We start from the raw sequence: 20,739 nt of genomic DNA on the forward strand, positions 1-20,739 counted from the left end.
TTCATTTTGTTTTACAGCTTGTGAACTTTTACTGATTTAATGTTGCTCTTTCACAAAGTTGTGCCTGAAGTATCTTCTACTTTCAAAGAACTGTTAATCATCAGATGTTAGTGTGGAAGTTGAATGTCGAGCTCCAGTTGCTCCATTTCCAAGAATGTTGAGCTGTGCGACATCGAACTGTCACGTGGTACGACCAGTTTGGAATCAGGTTCATCAAAACTGCCGAATCAAGTCCGACTCCAGAGTTTGTTTTCTGTGAACACGACAGAGACGAGATGAAGTCAGAAGGTTCTCACCTGAAGCAGCTGAGCTCAGCCTCTTGTTGGTCCACTCACCTGAGCTCCAGCGGGACCGAGGTTCACCTCACACGTGACGTTCAGATCTTTGTAGGCTTGAACCTTCCAGCTCCACTTCAGACGGGCGTCTCTGGGATTCACAGTGGAAGCTGTCACTGACTCTGGAGGACACATGTGAACTGAAACAAAAGTTCAATCAGGTTTCTCCTCAGGTTCTGACCTCAGCTGAGAATATGATTTCAAATGAATATAAAGTGACATCGTTCTTATCATTAATGTTCACTGTGTCTTCAGATGAATGGAGATGATGCTTCAGTCTTATCAGAAACACGTCACCTCTTGTCATCAGGTCTGCTGTGTCCGTCAGTTCCACCGTCCCCAGCTTGTTGTGAGCTCTGAGCGTCCAGCTCCTCTCCCCAGTGGACACGTCCTCTTCACCACTGCAGTTCCATCGGAGACATGTATACGCACTGAAATACAGATAAATACATTGAACATAGAGGAGGGGAGGAGGAGGGGAGGAGAGGGGAGGGGAGAGGAGGAGGGGAGGAGTCAGGGTTAGATTGACTCTCTCCTACTCTCCTCCTTCCCTCCTCCTCTCCTTCTTCCTCCCCTCCTTCCCTCCTCCTCTCCTCCTCTCCTCCTCTCCTCTCCTCTCCTTCTTCCTCCTCTCCTCCCCTCCTCCTCTCCTCCTCTCCTCCCCTCCTCCTCTCCTTCTTCCTCCTCTCCTCCTCTCCTCCTCTCCTCCCCTCCTCCTCTCCTCCTCTCCTTCTTCCTCCCCTCCTTCCCTCCTCCTCTCCTTCTTCCTCCCCTCCTTCCCTCCTCCTCTCCTCCTCTCCTCCCCTCCTCCTCTCCTCCTCTCCTCCCCTCCTCCTCCCCTTCCCTCCTCCTCTCCTTCTTCCTCCCCTCCTTCCCTCCTCCTCTCCTCCTCTCCTCCTCTCCTCCCCTCCTCCTCTCCTCCCCTCCTCCTTTCCTTCCCTCCTCCTCTCCTCCTCTCCTCCTCTCCTTCTTCCTCTCCTCCTCTCCTCCTCTCCTCCCCTCCTCCTCCCCTTCCCTCCTCCTCTCCTTCTTCCTCCCCTCCTTCCCTCCTCCTCTCCTCCTCTCCTCCTCTCCTCCCCTCCTCCTCTTCTCCTGAGGAGGTCCGGTATGAGTCCACAGCTTCAGGCTGACTCCTCCTCTCCTCCTCTCCTCCTGAGGAGGTCCGGTATGAGTCCACAGCTTCACCCTGACTCCTCCTCTCCTCCTGAGGAGGTCCGGTATGAGTCCACAGCTTCACCCTGACTCCTCCTCTCCTCCTCACCTCCTGAGGAGGTCCGGTATGAGTCCACAGCTTCAGGCTGACTCCTCCTCTCCTCCTCTCCTCCTCACCTCCTGAGGAGGTCCGGTATGAGTCCACAGCTTCAGCCTGCCAGGAGGCTCTGGTACTAGAAGATTCCCATCGCGGCTCCAGGCTGAGGAGCAGGAGGAGAAAACATCTGATGCTTTGAGTTAGGAACGTGTGACTGAGGAACGTCTTGAAGAAGCTGCACAGATCCTGATGTTTCTCTGTCGCTCCCTCAGGAGTGAACATGAGGACGGGAGGAGGAGCACACTGAGAATCTGAAAGACGTTCTTGTGAATCCATTTCCAAGTTAAACATACATGTCCAAACTTGCAGTGACTCATCATTAGCCCAGAGTCGAGTTCTTAGGAAGGGGAGTGTTGTTAGAGGAAGTAACGTGACTTCTTGTTTCTGTGTGAGATCCACAGCAGCAGATTCCCTGTGACTGGCTTTTCTCTATCTCTCAGGAAGTGGACTTTCACGAAGACACAGCTGGATGAGCAGATGTTTTCTGTTCTGTTTGAAATCTGAGTCTGTGTCCAGGAATATCATGATCCCATTCATCCTGCTCTCCTTGTTCTGCCACAGCTCACAGGATGGAAACACAGGAGAACACGGTGAGTAACCATCTCATCAATAACCTGTGATAACTTCATCAAGAACGTTTAACAATCTCATCTAAAGACGCTCGTGAATGTTTGTAAAACACTTTATAAACAAGTTGGACTGAACGAGCCTGGTGAGGACACGTCTGCGTGGTTCATCCTGTGGGAACATGAACGTTTGCACTTCATGCTTCATCATCTACACAAAGATAAACTTCCCCGGTCACGAACCATTAGCGTCTTTTTATGCTCATAAATGCTGCAAACAGCCACTTAACACAATCAAACATATATTTCATTATTTCCTAAGTGCTTCTTCAGAAGTCAAAGTCGACCATTGATTTCCTTCGAATTAGCTCTGTGGCCACAAACGTCTGATTCCTGCAAAACTAGGACTCAGAGCGAATCCTCCTCCAAGATAAATACAGTTTAAATGTAGAAATACGACAAACATCAATATTATTGAACTAAGTAAATGAAGCTGGTAAAAGATTTGTTTAATTTAAATTGAAACACAATTTCCTGATGCTGACATTGATTATCGAGGCTCAACCTCCTGATTTCCAGATCTTCAGTCACATCTGGAGTGATGAAGATTTATTCATTAAAAAGATAATAATGTATATTTAATACTCATTATAAATATGAAAGATAATTAGACTCATTTTCTGTCTAAACACCAGTTTTATAAGTTTCATGAGAGATTCTGCTGTTAACAAATTAACTAATTAAGACTTCACATGTCGTCATATCTGCTAATAAAGTGATAGTAAACAGTAAATCTCTCCAAACTAGTGGCAGCTGCTTCTTCTTGTGACTATCGACACGAGGCCCTGTAGTACCCCAGTAAGCCACTGGGAGCGCTGTGACACTGTCCCTCTGTCTCTCAGTTGTTCTGCATTGTGGACCGAAGAATCTGACGCTGAAGTGGCTGAAGTCCCGGGACCAGACGGTCCAGGCGACGTGGGAAGACGACCCATCATGCTCTGCTGTGGAGGAGGAGCTCGTCTATGAGCTGCTGGTTCTGGTCCGAGACCAGCAAGTTCATCACGTACGAACTGATTTGTCTTATGTCACAGTTTCTGTAGAAAAAGATGGACGACTTGAGCTCACCTCCTCCCTCTGATGCCAAATGAAGCCAAAATATCTCAGGTGTGGGGGCAGCCATCTTTTTATATGTTAAAAATAACTAGCCTATTGAAACCAAACTTAACGTAAAAAGAATTATGTATTTAACCTGTACTTTCATTTTTTAGTTCAGTCCATGTCCGATCTATAAACAAGGAGGAGGCAGGGTTTATAACCTATACTGTAGCCAGCCACCAGGGGGCGATCCAGATGATTTGGCTTTACTTTCGGGAACTGTCATGTTGTTCCTCTTTATATCATCAAACTGTGAATCAAGACAAATTCAGCTAAAACATCTCAGATCGAACGCTGCCCTCTTGTGGTGATGACGTTGTTTGCAGTCACAGTCTGTGGAGCAGTGATACACACGATTGACCTATCACGAGTCAGTCTCAGCTGCCAATCACGACATTTCATCCCATCTGCTGACATGGAGAAGGTGGGTTTATGACCTCTTCTGCCTTTAACCACCAGGGGGAGATCCAGATATTTGGCTTGACTTTTAAGGAGCTAACATGTCGTCCATCTTTATTCAGTCTATGCACTATCACCTTCTGACATATAAACCTTGAACTTATAAAATGTTGAAGGCTCTCGTGACCGTGACGCCCGACCAGATCGGATCCTCTCACCTCTGGACGTGGACGTCCCACTTGGCCTCAGAGTGCGATTCCCTCTCGGTCCGACTCGGTGTCCGATACAGAAACTACACCAGCCCCAGGAGACAAGAAGGAACCCTCCCAGGTCAGAGTCACTCGCTGCTGATCCTAAATATTCACTCTGCGACGACATCGCTTCATTGTGATTCTGTGATTTTACAGGAATAACAAACTCCACAGATCCAGGGGTTTATCCACAAGACCAAGTGTTCGAGGTCGGCAGCAGAGCCACATTCTGCTGTGTTCTGCCAGCAGGAGGAACCTTCTCCCACATGTACCTGGTGGGTTCTAACCAATCTGATGGGATCATCACAAAGATCAACAACCAGACCTATTCACTGACCCTCGTCCTGAACCAGCCCTCGACCCACAGCGGCACTGACGTCAAATGTACAATCCAAGAATCAGACGATGGAGCTGTTGCTTGGATCGGCTGTGAGTAAGATGTTGTTTAATCATCACCATGAAACTCTGAGCCACAGAGAAACGTCAGGGACATGTACAACTTCTTTAAATGTTCTGAATGATGTGTGAGTGTCTGTTCTCTCTGCTGAGTGGGTTCCAGCTCCTGAGAGAACAACTGACTGAGAGTCACAGACACAACCAGCTGAAGAGTGAAGCTGAACTGAGATCAGTTCAAAACACTGGAAACTGTGAAACATGAAGAATTCTGAACAGTTTGTTACAGCTGCAGCTCTTCAGGTTCAGGAAGCAGGAAGCAGGAGAGGAGGAGGAGGAGGAGGAGGAGGAGGAGGAGGAGGAGGAGAAGAGAAGGGGGCGGGGTGTCTGAGGGGGGAGAAGGAAAGGGATGTAGCTGCTCCACCGACCCCCCCACTCCCCTCCCCTCCTCTCCTCCTCCTCTCCTCCCCTCCCCCCCTCCTCTCCTCCTCCTCTCCCCTCCCCTCCTCCTCCTCTCCTCTCCTCCCCTCCCCTCCCCCACCCCCCCCCCCCACTTCCCTCCCCTCCTTTTCCTGCTCTGGCTCCTGACCAACAGAGCCTTTCCTCCCTCGCTTCCTGTTCAAGCTCATTCAGCTGTGATCCACGTCCAACAGAATATTTAAAAATGTTATTATTACAAACACAACTTTGGTAAATTATTTAAAATCTAAGATCCCGAGAAAATATTGAAAAAAACCAACGTTGTCCACACAGTGAAACTTTTGTACCTGAAAGCAGCAGCTTGGTCCGAGTGAGTCTGATGTGAACATGAGGAAGTTTCCTCCTTCTCTCCCTGAATCAATCAATCACATTTTATTAGTAGAGCTCATATTCACAAATCACAGTTTGTCTCAGAGGCTCTAACAAGACGAGACCTCCTCTGTTCTTCACCTTCAACCAGAGTCAAAATATTCATTTTACTAATGCAAACAGAGATTTCTACTACGACCTGAACATGTTCCTGAAACAGGTTCTTCAGTCAACATGTCACCAGAGCAAAGTCAAACCTTCTTCTTTTCAAACTCAGACCCTCCTGATGATAAAGAGCTTCAGTGTGAAACCACAGATCTGGAATCAGTGGACTGTCACTGGACGGTGGGACGGGACACTCACCTACAACCAACAGAATACCAGCTTGTTGGAAGGTAACGTGTCAGAAGACGTGATCACATGTTGGTCCTGAACCCTGAGGTCAGGGGTTCTAGAGCTTTACTTCGTTCAGTAGCAGAAATCTACTGACACTTCCTTCACATCTTCTTTAAGTGAATCCAGAAAAACATGCAGATCCAGGAATTATTCTTTTTATTATTAGAAAGGTAGAAAGAGGTTGATGCTCCTGTCAAGTCAAGATTTGTGTTTAAAGATAAGCACGAATATAAAAACTGTAAAACTGAAGTAGCAGCCAGAAAAATGAACATAGATAATAAATGAAATATTAGATCAATTCTTTTTACAAATGCTTTCTTCTGATTTAACAAAGAACATTTTCAGAGAATATAATGATAATCATAATGAGCATTCTTAGACATATTTAATGGACTGCTGGGTCAGAGATCTACTGAGGGAAGATCTAGCTCAGTGATGTTGAATGTTTAAGGAATTAAATTCATAAATACATTTTTCAAAATAAGTTATTTCAGTGGATTAAATTCAGTATTTTCTGTGGTTACTCAGTTTAATAATGTATGGATAATCTTGTGGATTATATGTTGTGTAGTATGTGTGTTCTGGAAGTTTCCTGGCAGCTGGTGAAAGGAGAACTCAGGCTGTACATTCTCCTGTACAGACAGAATATGCACTATACATAAAATATAGAGACATATATTGGAATGGGGAGGATGTCAACATTTCCTCAACAATATGTTCAATGTATTTATCTGTATTTCAGTGCGTATACATGTCACCAGGGGAACTGCAGTGGTGAAGAGGACGTGTCCACTGGGGAGAGGAGCTGGACGCTCAGAGCTCACAACAAGCTGGGGACGGTGGAACTGACGGACACAGCAGACCTGATGACAAGAGGTGACGTGTTTCTGATAAGACTGAAGCATCATCTCCATTCATCTGAAGACACAGTGAACATTAATGATAAGAACGATGTCACTTTATATTCATTTGAAATCATATTCTCAGCTGAGGTCAGAACCTGAGGAGAAACCTGATTGAACTTTTGTTTCAGTTCACATGTTTCCTCCAGAGTCAGTGACAGCTTCCACTGTGAATCCCAGAGACGCCCGTCTGAAGTGGAGCTGGAAGGTTCAAGCCTACAAAGATCTGAACGTCACGTGTGAGGTGAACCTCGGTCCTGCTGGAGCTCAGGTGAGTGGACCAACAAGAGGCTGAGCTCAGCTGCTTCAGGTGAGAACCTTCTGACTTCATCTCGTCTCTGTCGTGTTCACAGAAAACAAACTCTGGAGTCGGACTTGATTCGGCAGTTTTGATGAACCTGATTCCAAACTGGTCGTACCACGTGACAGTTCGATGTCGCACAGCTCAACATTCTTGGAAATGGAGCAACTGGAGCTCGACATTCAACTTCCACACTAAGGGAGATGGTCAGTGTAGAAGAACCCGGTTCACACTCTGCAATTCACACTTTCATTTTCTTTATCATCCGATGCTCACTTGCTAGCAGTTCAAATGTTATATGAATGTGTTTGTGAATAGTTTGGAATCATGAGGAACGTGAAACTAGGTTTGATAACACGTCTCCTGACTGTTTGAAAGTCTGCTCTCTGCTTTTCGGTTTGTCCGACAGTTCCAGACGCTCTGGACGTGTGGATGAAGATGAAGGACAATGAGATTTTAATTATGTGGAAAGTAAGTGAGGTGAATCGCAGCTGGAATACAAGTTGTTATTAATGTCTTTATGAATAACAAGAACTAACAGAAGAAACTTCAATGATTTAAATGGGACATGTTCAGGTTGATCGTTTGTTTAAAGTTTTATCTTGAAGCCCTGGTTTTGTCAGGGGGCGTGTCAGACTCGTCACTGGGCGTGCATTATGCAAATGTGATGATGTCACATCACGATGACGAGGACGAGATGTTCCAGGATCTTTGTGTTTTCACAGACTTTGATCTTTTGACACACTAAAGAGTTTTACAGGTTTTTAAAGGTTCTGACGTTCACACAGATTCTGCTGGAGAAGCAGAGTCATGGACACGTGTTGGACTACACAGTGACCTGGTCAAACATCAGAGGGACAGAACAACACAACACAACCACAGTGACTCACAACAACTTCACACTCAGGCTGGACACAACCCAACAGTACGTTGTGAACGTTACAGCTCGGAATGTAAACGGCAGCTCGTCCCCGTCGACCATCATCACCCCATCATCATCATCCTCTGCTGGACTGGGTGAGTCACATTCTTTATATCTAAAGTTCAAATGATTGAATCATCTCTGAGGCTGGAAATCTTCCTTTCAGACTCGACCAGAGTGAAAGCGTCTCGGATGGCGGGCGGCGGCGGCGGCTTCAATCTGTCCTGGTCCTCCAGTCCGGCAGCGAGCTGCGGCTACATCGTGGACTGGTGTCCGTCCTCGGGTCCCTCGACGGTGACGTGGATCAAAGTGTCTCAGACCAACGTCTTTTTGAGTGCGTAGGAATGTTTGACCATAAAACAGCTGCATTCATGTGATGCTGCTTTTCTTTGTGTTAAAATATATATTTTCTGTTTCAAGAAAACTTGAGAGAAGGACAGAGATACTCGATGTCCATATCTGCCTGCACCCGAGGAGCTGCGCTGCTGCTGGAGACCAGAGAGGGCTACGTCCAGGAGCAGCGTAGGACGACTCGCCGACTAACCCCAACCTAACCCTAACCCTAACCCTAACCCAACCCTAAACCTAACCCTAAACCTAAACCTAACCCCAACCCTAAACCTAACCCTAACCCGCCAGTGCCTCCTCCAGGTTCTCGTTTCCTGGTCCTCAGTCCAGCAGTTCTGTGTTTTTCATGACTCATAGTCAGAAACCCCCATCCCTAATCAGGGACCTTCTATTCTAACCCTAACCACAGGGCCCCTTGCCTAAACCTAACCTTTGACCCCTGAGCAGGGCAATTAAACTAAAATTACCTCACCACACTATTTTGTGGTTAAGACCAAACGAAGACTCCACACCAGTTGGTTTGCAAAGCTTTAATTGGGAAATGTATAAACAGGAAGAAAGACCAGAAAAATGGCAAAAATACCCTGAGATACCCCACCCAACTAGGCGTAGTATGGTTACGTAGAGGACAAAAAAATCCCAATTAATATGTAACTGGAGCTATTAATCTGGCACACCAAAATAATGTTTTGAGAAACAGAGGAAAGTTGTGATGCCAAGGAGCCAGCAGGTTTTGAAAAGGGGAGGAGCTAAATGGGATATATAAAGGGGTGCGATGCCCTCTCCGGGCTCAGACTGACACCATGCTCGACCGGAGAAGGAGCTAAACAGCAAGCTCTCACAGAGACCCACCCTGGGGATGACTAATGACTGACTTTAATTTGAAGAAATGCCCTTGCCTGAAGAAGAAAAAATACTTTCGAAACGTCGCGACAGGGCCAGACTTAAAAAGCTAAAATTTGACTTACCTTATACTTACCTGACTAAGCAACGAACCCTCCCTCGGACGTGTGGAGAGACCTAAGCATCAAAAAATGTATATTTGTAAATAGTTCGTTGGTTTAAGAAGCATAAAAATGTATATTCTCAAATAGTTCGTAGATTTAAGAGTCCACGTATGTGTAATAACACCGTGTAATAACTGCTATATTAGTTTGAGAGCACAGGACCTGTGACAAATGGGGACCAGGGAGCCCCCTGGAGTGAAGGACCGTGCACTTCCCGCCACCTTTTTAAAGGAGGTGGGATTATTTTCCCCTCACCTAACCCTATTTCCCCTATCCTAACCCTAACCCTAACCCGCTCTCCGGCTGCATCTTCATTCAGCGGTGATTTACATGTTGATTGTTTTGCCAGGGATCCAAGGCGACCTGTTTAAAGCTTTGAAATCGAACCAGAAGGGTTCCGATGTTGAGCTGTCCTGGGATCAGATACCTCTAAAAGAGCAGACAGCTTTCATCCAAGGCTACGTCCTGGAGTGGTCTGACAGGGACGAGCAGGACAACAACACAGCAGTCCACAGTGTGAGCACAGGTACGACAGCGTCCGCTCACTTTAACACAACAGAACGGTTACACAAGGCAAAATCATTGTCTGAATATTTTAACCATCCAAGGTAGGAAGATACAGTTCAACATTCTCCTGTAGAAGTCTGAATGATATCAACTACGGTGTCAAGAAGAAGCCACCAGGGGGCGTTCCTCACACTTTGGTCATGTTGTTAATCTTTATTCAGTCTGTGGTCGTGATACATGTTTACTAACCTTTGAGGACTTCCTGATTTGATCTCATGTCTCATCTTTACAGTTTGATCTCCTCGGTCGTAACTTTATTTTCTTCCTCTGGGTTCAGACGAGCCGACGTCCACCAGCCTCACGGCCTCGGACCTGAAGACCAGCTCCTACACGTTCACAGTGAAGGCTCGCACTGCGCTCGGAGAATGTTGCTCCAAACAGTTAATTGTCCACGTCAATTCACGGAGTACGTTCTCTCCTCGACCCACAGACAGATCCATCGTCTGTAGTGAAACAAAGAGCCTCATGTGATGAACTCCTGTTTTTGAACTCCACAGCTGATAACCTGATCAGGACCGTGGTCATTTCCCTGGTGGCAGTTTTCAGTCTCCTCACGCTCGTCAGTGTCGCCTGCTGCAGACAATGGGCCTGGTGAGTTTCTGACCGTTCTCTGAACCAATCAGTGTCCAGGTTTATTTTCACGTATGGTTTCCTCCACCAGCATCAAACAGAAGGTGTACCCCCCCATCCCGAGGCCCCTGCTGACGGACACGTGGCTCAGATCAACAGTAGGTTCTCAAAATGTCTTCATTTGAGGAAGTTCTCTAACGTCTGACAACAAGCTCACATATTCACACAGTATTGTACAATATGAACGAGTCATGTTACTGAAGGAACAGAAATAGAGGAAGTAACTTTAGTAGTTGTGATGAAGCTGTGGTCCCTGTGTCTGTCAGGGTGAACACAGTCTTCACGTGGATCAGGGTCCCAGTGAGGTGGACATCATGGACCCCCCCCAGCTGCTGCGTAAACCAGGAGCGCAGTTCAACCAGCCTCCACCGAGCCTCATCTCCCCCCCGAGGTCCCTCCCGTCTCCGTCAGGTTTACCCTCCTCGCCGTTCAGAGGCGCTTTTCAGAACCTGTCCTACGACCTGATGATGCAGACTGAGGACCAGCAGCCTCCGGAGGGGCACACCGGAGAAAACCGAGCTCCGACCCCCCCCCTCGACCCGGCTCAAGAGGAACCAGGGAGTCACATGACATGTGACTTGACTTACATTTTAGTGCCACAGCCAGTGTTGTGCAATTCACACCTCTCATGAACTAGTTCAAAGTTCAGTTCATACAAGTAAACATGAATAGTTCACGTTCATACTTCAACATTTAAATTCTGAACGAGTTCATAGTTCAGTTCATTTCATAGTTTTAAGGTGGAAAGTGAGAATGAAAGACTTAACTTGTTAAAGAAAACCGTATCCATCACTTTGTCTTTACTGTCGGAATGTTTATCAGACAGTTTGTAAAAATCCCTCAGATAATAATAAGCTGCATCGGAAGTAGTCTCTGCTTTCTCTTGCCATCTGTCCCTGACGTACAGGCTGCGGTGATAGACTGAGGTTAGAGTCAAAGAGTATTCAAAAAAATATTAAATTATCAGGTGCACAATTCAGAAAGCACCGCAAAGTAGAGGAGGAGAAGAAAGAACAATATAGAGGTAAGAATCATTCATGTGTCGACATGACATGTTATGCTATCAGTACAGGACTCTTTTGATATTTTTTATTATATACTTTTAATGTTTTTTATAGCTTACAAATTTGTCTGCCTGTGTGTGCATCTGTTTACAGTCCAAAGGTTATTGGGTAGGAGTGTCGGAGTTACGAACAAGAAGTGTGTCGTGTTCGCTGGACTTTAATAAAGTTACACATAAAGACGCTGAAACATGAACGTGTTCACCGTTCATGTTCATTATTTGTCATTGAGTTGCGTTCAGTTCATCGTTCTCATCAAAGTGAACGTGTTCTATGAACGTGTTCTTTTGCAGTTCATGCACAACACAGGCCACAGCCAACATCTCCTGAACATATGAAACATATCAGTGACACAGAAACACGCTAAACAAGCCTTTCAAAATCCAGCAGCTGTTTGACTCAGAGTGAAACTTAAAGTCCGTCACTCTCACAATAGTTTGGTTCTTCTTCATCGGAGGAGAATGAGAATGAAATTATGTAAAAAGCGAGTATAAAAAAGATAAATACATTTATTTAAACAGCACTTTTCAGAAGTGGTTTTCAACAGAATTACAACAATAAGTTTCGTACAGTGGGAGTCAGGCTCGCTCTACCAAAAGAGCGACAGTGCGAAAAAAGGTGTTTTCAGGTCCCGGTACTCAGACTGCTCAAATCCCCAAAGGAGGTCCTCACTCCTCACACAGGATTTTAGATATTTGAGGTGGTGAGATTGTTTCCTTCGCAGACATGTCACTCTCAAATCTCTCTGACCTGGGCTTATATCCGCCACGAGAAATCAAGGAACTATTTCCGGATCCTTCTCCCGGGTTAAAATATATATATGTTGTTGTAGTGTAGTGTTGTGATTCTCAAAATGTTTTCATTTTCCAGATAGGACTTATAGTTTTTGAAAAATGTCTCTTCCATTAAAACTAATGATAATTTCAGGAGGAGAATTTATGAAATGAGAAGTATGTTTCTAAACTGCTCACACGGCCTCATTTTTGGACCCAGAGGTGGAGGGTTCAAGTCCAGGTGAGGGCAGGACTCATACATTGATTTCCAGAAGGGACTATTGAACTCTTTCAATCAACATCTAGCAATGATTTTGAAAGACGATGTGATTGGCTCTTCGTCAGATTCCCTGTATTAGTTCGATGAAGTTTTAACAATCGACCCCAAAATTCTGTCACATGATCAGATTCAAGTCCTGATGAAGTCAAGACTATTACTGCATATACACTGATAGTGATAGCGCCACCTAGTGGTCAGTATGAAAATGAAGTTTAAGCAATCTGTCCCAAAATTCTGTCACATGATCAGAGCCCTGACCTGAAGAGACCTGTGAGTGTATACAGTGATAGTGATAGCGCCACCTACTGATCAAGTCTGTCTCTCTTTCTTAAACCAGTCTCTCTCTCTCTCTTTCTCTCTGGGTTTCTCTCTGAAACTGATACATTTTCTCTCTCTCTCTAAAAGCAGCCAGTCTGTCTCTACCCCCCCCCCCCCCCCCCCCCCAAAAAAGTCTCTTTTCGACCAGGACCAGAATGAACCCATTCGAAATTTCTCGGCAGGAGGAATTTTCTAGTTACTTTACGCTTCAACAAGTACACTCTTATACGCACACAAACACACACACACAAACACACACATACACGTACACACATACACACATACACACACTCACACCCTAAAACACAGACAACCACACCCACACACACACATACACACACGCAGACCCTCATACACACACACACACTCTTATACACACACACACAGATACCCATACACATACACACACACAGATACACATACGATACACACACACACCCTCATAGACACACACACATACACACATACGATACACACACACACACTCGGTCATCGCTAATCGAGGGAAACATGTTGGAGAAACAAAAACATTCATGTATTAACTCACTGAGCAGTTTATTAGGAACACCTCACTAACCTCAGTTCTTCATCATCTTCATCATCATCATCAATCAATCAATCAATCAAATTTTATTTGTATAGCCCATATTCACAAATTACAATTCGTCTCATAGTCTTTAACATGGTGAGACATCCTCTGTCCTTCACCCTCAGAAAGAGTCAGGACAAACTACTAAAAACCTTTTAACAGGTACAAATACATAGAAACCTCAGAGACACACGTGAGGACCCGTCTCCCAGGACGGACACAAGTCAACAGATCATCAGTCTGATGATCTGTTGACTTGTGTCCGTCCTGGGAGACGGGTCCTCACCAGGTGGCGCTCTGACATAAAACCAGTTTTATGTCAGAGCGCCACCTGGTGGACGACATGAGAGAGAGAGAGAGAGCGAGAGAGAGAGAGAGAGAGAGCGAGAGAGAGAGAGCGAGAGAGAGAGAGAGAGAGAGCGAGAGAGAGAGAGAGAGAGAGAGAGAGCGAGAGAGAGAGAGAGAGAGAGAGAGAGAGAGCGAGAGAGAGAGAGAGAGAGGGTAGAGAGAGAGAGGGTAGAGTGACTGACTCATTCAGTCTGATCTCAGATCTTGTTCAGCTGCTTTTCTGCTTCTTCTTCTTCTCTCTGTGAGTATTAACCTTCATCACTTCATCATCATCATTCTTATTATTCTTGTTCTTGTTCTTGTTCTTCTTATTATTGTTATTATTATTGTTATTATTGTTATTACAGACAGACTGTTTCTGTCTCTGCTTTGTAAAAAAACTGAACCTGAATCAACCAACAGGAGGAAGAGAGGTGGAGGTGTAGTATGTGTGGAGCGATGATAGAGGGATGACAGAGGAATGATAGAGGGATGATAGAGGGATGGTAGAGGAGTGGTAGAGGGATGACAGAGGGATGATAGAGGGATGATAGAGGGATGATAGAGGATTGGTAGAGGGATGACAGAGGGATGATAGAGGGATGATAGAGGGATGATAGAGGGATGATAGAGGGATGGTAGAGGGATGACAGAGGAATGATAGAGGATTGGTAGAGGGATGACAGAGGGATGATAGAGGGATGATAGAGGGATGACAGAGGGATGATAGAGGGATGATAGAGGATTGGTAGAGGGATGATAGGGGGATAAAAGAGGGATGATAGAGGGATGATAGAGGATTGGTAGAGGGATGATAGAGAAATGGTAGAGGGATGATAGAGGTTTTTACAGAGGGATGATAGAGGGATGATAGAGGAGTGGTAGAGGAATGATAGAGGAATAAAAGAGGGATGATAGAGGGATGATAGAGGAATGAAAGAGGGATGATAGAGGGATGAAAGAGGGATGATAGAGGGATGAAAGAGGGATGAAAGAGGGATGATAGAGGGATGAAAGAGGGATGATAGAGGGATGATAGAGGAGTGGTAGAGGGATGATAGAGGGATGATAGAGGGATGAAAGAGGGATGATAGAGGGATGAAAGAGGGATGAAAGAGGGATGACAGAGGGATGAAAGAGGGATGATAGAGGGATGATAGAGGATTGGTAGAGGGATGATAGAGGGATGATAGAGGAGTGGTAGCGGGATGATAGAGGGATGATAGAAGGATGATAGAGGAGTGTTAGAGGGATGATAGAGGGATGATAGAGGGATGATAGAAGGATGATAGAGGAGTGTTAGAGGGATGATAGAGGGATAAAAGAGGGATGATAGAGGGATGAAAGAGGGATGAAAGAGGGATGATAGAGGGATGAAAGAGGGATGATAGAGGGATGATAGAGGAGTGGTAGAGGGATGATAGAGGGATGATAGAGGGATGAAAGAGGGATGATAGAGGGATGAAAGAGGGATGAAAGAGGGATGACAGAGGGATGAAAGAGGGATGATAGAGGGATGATAGAGGATTGGTAGAGGGATGATAGAGGGATGATAGAGGAGTGGTAGCGGGATGATAGAGGGATGATAGAAGGATGATAGAGGAGTGTTAGAGGGATGATAGAGGGATGATAGAGGGATGATAGAAGGATGATAGAGGAGTGTTAGAGGGATGATAGAGGGATAAAAGAGGGATGATAGAGGGATGATAGAGGGATGATAGAGGAATGATAGAGGGTTGGTAGAGGGATAAAAGAGGGATGACAGAGGGATGATAGAGGGATGATAGAGGAATGATAGAGGAATGATAGAGGGATGATAGAGGAGTGGTAGCGGGATGATAGAGGGATGATAGAAGGATGATAGAGGAGTGTTAGAGGGATGATAGAGGGATAAAAGAGGGATGATAGAGGGATGATAGAGGGATGATAGAGGGATGATAGAGGAATGATAGAGGGTTGGTAGAGGGATAAAAGAGGGATGACAGAGGGATGATAGAGGGATGATAGAGGAATGATAGAGGAATGATAGAGGGTTGGTAGAGGGATAAAAGAGGGATGATAGAGGTTTTTACAGAGGGATGATAGAGGGATGATAGAGGAGTGGTAGAGGAATGATAGAGGAATAAAAGAGGGATGATAGAGGGATGATAGAGGGATGATAGAGGAATGATAGAGGGTTGGTAGAGGGATAAAAGAGGGATGACAGAGGGATGATAGAGGGATGATAGAGGAATGATAGAGGAATGATAGAGGGTTGGTAGAGGGATAAAAGAGGGATGATAGAGGTTTTTACAGAGGGATGATAGAGGGATGATAGAGGAGTGGTAGAGGAATGATAGAGGAATAAAAGAGGGATGATAGAGGGATGATAGAGGAATGAAAGAGGGATGATAGAGGGATGAAAGAGGGATGAAAGAGGGATGATAGAGGGATGAAAGAGGGATGATAGAGGGATGATAGAGGAGTGGTAGAGGGATGATAGAGGGATGATAGAGGGATGAAAGAGGAATGATAGAGGGATGAAAGAGGGATGAAAGAGGGATGACAGAGGGATGAAAGAGGGATGATAGAGGGATGATAGAGGATTGGTAGAGGGATGATAGAGGGATGACAGAGGGATGATAGAGGGATGATAGAGGAATGATAGAGGAATGATAGAGGGATGATAGAGGAGTGGTAGCGGGATGATAGAGGAATGATAGAGGATTGGTAGCGGGATGACAGAGGGATGATAGAAGGATGATAGAGGAGTGTTAGAGGGATGATAGAGGGATAAAAGAGGGATGATAGAGGGATGATAGAGGATTGGTAGCGGGATGACAGAGGGATGATAGAAGGATGATAGAGGAGTGTTAGAGGGATGATAGAGGGATAAAAGAGGGATGATAGAGGGATGATAGAGGGATGATAGAGGGATGATAGAGGAATGATAGAGGGTTGGTAGAGGGATAAAAGAGGGATGATAGAGGGATGATAGAGGGATGATAGAGGAATGATAGAGGAGCGGTGGAGTGTCCTGATGTGAAGGAATTACTGTTTTTAAAAACTGAGGAGAGAAGAGAATTAAACCGTAACAGCTTCAGTGAAAGTGACTAATTATTAACCTATTAATGTAAACGTCACCTTTTCATTAATGTATGTTTACATGTTATCACTGGATTATTATTAAGAAGAGATGAAATAAGATTAGTTCAGATGGGATTAAGAACCAGATCAATTCCAGTTATATTAACATCTTTAATCAGTGTTTAATGTGGAAGTTGCTCGATGTGGGAAAGTGTTAAAACACTGAAGCTGCTTTAATCTTTAATCAGTTAGATTTTATAACATGATCAAAGTTATTGTTTTTAACTCTTAAAACATTATTTTATAAAGTCGCTAAGAAGATAAAACCTCAAAACTGATGAAAACAGCAGCTGTGATTGATTTTTATTTATAACATATTTTTAGTTCATTTGTTAATAAATAACATGAAATGTATGTTTTCATTTTTGTTGCTATGACGTACGGTGTCCACCAGGGAGCGCTAACAATGTGACCTTTACTTGAGATATTGATATTAACGTTCACAGATTTTTAATATATAAATATATGTATTGTTGTGTATATACATAGTTATGATATATGTGTGTGTGTGTGTGTGTGTGTCTGTGTGTGTGTGTGTTTATGTTTATCTGTGAATGGACAGATTCAGATTTTATGGCTGTTCAAGGAGTAATATTTATATTTATGTATATACAAGGTTAGTTGTTGTTTTCCACAATCTAGAGGAAATTTACTCACATCATTTAAAGATATAATAAGAAATGTGATGCTTTTGTGAGACTGACCTTTAACCTCTGACCTGATTCTAACCACAGATGGATTACATGACACACACACACACACACACACACACACACACACACACACACACACACACACACACACACATACACACCATGTCGCTACTTCCTAATTTACCACGCACTATTCTTTCCCTCCTCTTCTTCTCACACGTGTTTATTTTTCCTGCAGGAACTCCTCCTCTTCGTCCTCTTCGTCCTCTTCATCATCTCCTTCTCTCTTCTTCTCTTCCTTCTTTCTTCTCCTCTTCGTCCTCTCCTCCTCTTCCTCCTCTTCTCCTCTTCATCATCTCCTTCATCCTCCGGCTGCTGACGTCAGTGGAACATCTCAATCTCCTCTGATATTCAGGTTAATCTGATTATGAAGATTCCCTCTGATACTCTTCATCATCAGTGAGGACCAGGATGGAGACACCTTTCTACCACGAGGACTCTCCGGCTGTCCCCGGCTGCAGACGCCTCGCTGAGGACCAGCGGTACCCAGGACACAAGATGCTGATGAGTAAGAGGTCCATGTCAGCGCCGGGCAGTCATCACTGCCCCGGCGGTGGCGCCACAGGAGGGAGGGGGGGAACCAGCAACCCGGGGCTCGGGGGGAACAGCTCCCTGATGTCGGCGGTGGCCTCGGCAGCGTCTCCGGGGGACATGAACCTGCTGCAGCTGGCGTCGCCCGACCTGGAGCACCTGATCATTCAGACCAATCAGGGACTGGTCACAACCTGCCCCCCCTCCAACCCCTTCATCTACCGCAACCAGGCGACCAACGAACAAGAAGGATTCGCCGACGGCTTCGTCAAAGCGCTGGCTGACCTTCACCAGCAGAACCAGCTGGTGGGAGGCGGCCCCATGTCCCCGTCCAGCTCCGTCTCCCTGCAGGGGGCCTACCAGAGGAGCCTGATGTCCGCCGCTGACCCCCCCGTCTACACTAACCTCAGCAGCTACACCCGGGGCCAGATGCCTTATTCTGGAGGGCAGGGAGCGTACGGTGGCGGCTCAGGACACGGTGGACCACCTCAGCCTCACACCCGAGGCATGGACGTCCCCCAGACCGTCCCCGAGGTGCCTCACCCATCAGGTGACCCCATGTCCCCTCCCTCCCTCTCCCCGATCGACCATGAGACGCAGGAGCGAATCAAAGCCGAGCGCAAGAAGCTCCGCAACCGCGTCGCCGCGTCCAAGTGCCGCCAGCGGAAGCTGGAGCGGATCTCACGGCTGGAGGAGAAGGTGAAGGTCCTGAAGACCCAGAACTCAGACCTGGCCTCCACGGCCTCCACGTTGAGGGAGCAGGTCGCTCAGCTCAAACAGAAGGTCAAGGGTCACATCACCAACGGCTGCCAGATCACTGTCAGCTCCGCGACCGCCACCAGGCCTGGACGAGGAGGACGAGGAGGGACGGGCAGCGAGGACCGCTGAGGACGAGGAGGACGAGGAGGGACGGGCAGCGAGGACTGTTGAGGACGAGGGACACAAGGAGAAGGAGGTTTCACTCGGGCTCTTGGTCAGAGCGAGCAGAGAGCGAGCAGCTCGGCGTCTCCGGACACGAGGACGTCTCAGGGATTCACGCTGCCTGACAGTCCCACTAAAACCACCATCAACCATGGAGCCAGAGGAGGCGGGGCTTGGACAAGGGCGGAGACAGGGGCGGGACAAACGCCCGACACGAGAGACGTCTGGACTTTAAAGAAAAGACGGAACAAAAGACAGATGGAAACAGATTGAATTTAAAGAGACTGTTAAACAGCAAACAGTGTGTGTCTGTGTGTGTGAGAGAGAGTGTGTATGTGTGGGAGTGAGAGAGTAGTGTGTGTGTGTCTGTGTTTGTCTGTGTGTGTGTGCAAGTGTGTGTATGTGTGTGTGTGTGAGAGTGTGAGAGAGTGTGTGTGTGTGGGAGTGTGTAAGGGTGTGAAAGTGTGTGTGAGAGTCTATGTGTGTGAGTGTAAGTGTGTAAGTGTGTAAGTGTGTGTGTCATGAAACATAATCAATAGAAGTGAAGTTATGTCATCAGTGAAGTAATCAGATTACATTCGTCCTATTTTTTTAACGCCTCAGACTTTAGTTTGTGTTTTGTAATCTGATTACTTTCTTTTCACAGGTGAGTAAACAACTGATAAACACATTTGTCTCTTTTTATTTGGACTTTTCCACGAGTGACATGAGGAGAATCAGTCATGTGATCATGGAGTGGACCTGCTGTCCCCTGATTGGCTGATAAGTGCAGCAGGAACTCCACGTGTCCAACACGTTTTCAGTGTCAAAGCAAATATTTCAGATTTTTTACTTGACGTTTATGACGTCTCTATTTTTGTACAAATGTATAAAAGCTGTTGTGAATAAATGTGTGTGAACGATCTGATTGGATTTAAACTCTTTGTGTATTTATCATGAAAGTCTTTTATTAATTTGAGTCACACTGTGATAAATGTTGTAATAATAATGATTATGATTACTGCTGCTTGTTTCTGTCCTTGCTGTCGTGCACGTGATCGTTACTGAGCACGTGCACGTGATCGTTACTGAGCACGTGCACGTGATCGTTACTGAACACGTGCACGTGATCGTTACTGAGCACGTGCACGTGAGGGAAGGAAACTGTACAAGACACGTGAAGATTTTACAGATTTTATTTTTCCTCATGATTCCTGCTTTCGTTTTTACTATAAAATGACAAATGAATGAAATGATGAAATAATCAAATCTTCAGATTTACATCAGGGTTTTTCCATTTTGATCAGAAACTTGAGTTATTGTTATAAATCCAGATGAATGAATACTATGTGAACTCCTCTGTGTTAGGATCCATGTATGTGGACGGTTACACATTCGGCCATAAGACAAATACATGAGAACAGCCTCATACAGTGAGTGGCTGTCCACATACTTTTGTCCACGTATGATTTGGTTGTTTAACTCATCGATGACTCATCAAGTTTCTCTGTCGCTGAATCAGAGCAACAGAACTCAACACTGCACCCACTTTCACACTCTCACACACACACACTCTCACAGACACACACACACACACACACACACACACACACACACACACACATATATATATATTAAAACCTTTATGAAGTGAAACATGAAGCTGATGTCTTCAGGTCCAGTTTCCGTCTTCAGAGGATTTTACACAAACAGAAAGTTTCCCTCTTCATCAGCTTCATGTGAATATTAAGATTAACTCTGTAACTTGGACCAATCAGGTTGAATGTGAGCCGTCGACGAGTTGTGGTTAAACTGAGTCACAAACGTTAATCATCATCACTCAAGATAAAA

At 45.5% G+C, this 20,739-nt stretch overlaps 2 protein-coding genes and 2 long non-coding RNA genes across 4 annotated transcripts; 2 read left to right on the forward strand and 2 right to left on the reverse strand.

The window, feature by feature from the left end:
* Window positions 1–4: 4 nt before the first annotated feature.
* On the reverse strand, window positions 5–2,278 carry LOC128424802 (uncharacterized). Its single transcript, XR_008333055.1, has 4 exons — window positions 1,597–2,278; window positions 633–766; window positions 336–475; window positions 5–253 (listed from the first exon to the last, which is right to left on the reverse strand). It is a non-coding gene; the product is annotated as an uncharacterized LOC128424802 (long non-coding RNA).
* LOC128424770 (leukemia inhibitory factor receptor) lies at window positions 1,584–11,527 on the forward strand. Its single transcript, XM_053411151.1, has 17 exons — window positions 1,584–2,234; window positions 3,113–3,273; window positions 3,941–4,094; window positions 4,172–4,444; window positions 5,475–5,592; window positions 6,336–6,469; window positions 6,627–6,766; window positions 6,849–7,002; window positions 7,206–7,267; window positions 7,585–7,813; window positions 7,885–8,052; window positions 8,139–8,240; window positions 9,423–9,599; window positions 9,918–10,046; window positions 10,138–10,231; window positions 10,302–10,368; window positions 10,537–11,527. The coding sequence occupies exons 1-17, from the start codon at window positions 2,114–2,116 to the stop codon at window positions 10,900–10,902; spliced, it is 2,649 nt and encodes an 882-aa protein (XP_053267126.1). The 5' UTR covers window positions 1,584–2,113; the 3' UTR covers window positions 10,903–11,527.
* On the reverse strand, window positions 5,735–10,361 carry LOC128424804 (uncharacterized). Its single transcript, XR_008333059.1, has 2 exons — window positions 9,830–10,361; window positions 5,735–6,511 (listed from the first exon to the last, which is right to left on the reverse strand). It is a non-coding gene; the product is annotated as an uncharacterized LOC128424804 (long non-coding RNA).
* A 6,335-nt stretch (window positions 11,528–17,862) lies between the features above and the next one.
* Window positions 17,863–18,876, forward strand: june (JunE proto-oncogene, AP-1 transcription factor subunit). Its single transcript, XM_053410699.1, has one exon. It carries the CDS (start codon window positions 17,869–17,871, stop codon window positions 18,874–18,876), a length of 1,008 nt encoding a protein of 335 aa, XP_053266674.1. The 5' UTR covers window positions 17,863–17,868.
* Window positions 18,877–20,739: the final 1,863 nt, after the last annotated feature.

This window comes from Pleuronectes platessa, chromosome 19 (assembly GCF_947347685.1).
Source record: "Pleuronectes platessa chromosome 19, fPlePla1.1, whole genome shotgun sequence".
Lineage (NCBI taxonomy): Eukaryota > Metazoa > Chordata > Actinopteri > Pleuronectiformes > Pleuronectidae > Pleuronectes > Pleuronectes platessa.

Coding starts and splice junctions, on each gene's coding strand:
- LOC128424770 (XM_053411151.1), top strand. CDS start 2,114: ATGAGCAGATGTTTTCTGTTCTGTTTGAAATCTGAGTCTGTGTCCAGG. Junction 7,814..7,884: donor ATCATCCTCTGCTGGACTGG/GTGAGTCACATT, acceptor TCTTCCTTTCAG/ACTCGACCAGAGTGAAAGCG. Junction 10,369..10,536: donor ACACGTGGCTCAGATCAACA/GTAGGTTCTCAA, acceptor TGTGTCTGTCAG/GGTGAACACAGTCTTCACGT.
- june (XM_053410699.1), top strand. CDS start 17,869: ATGGAGACACCTTTCTACCACGAGGACTCTCCGGCTGTCCCCGGCTGC.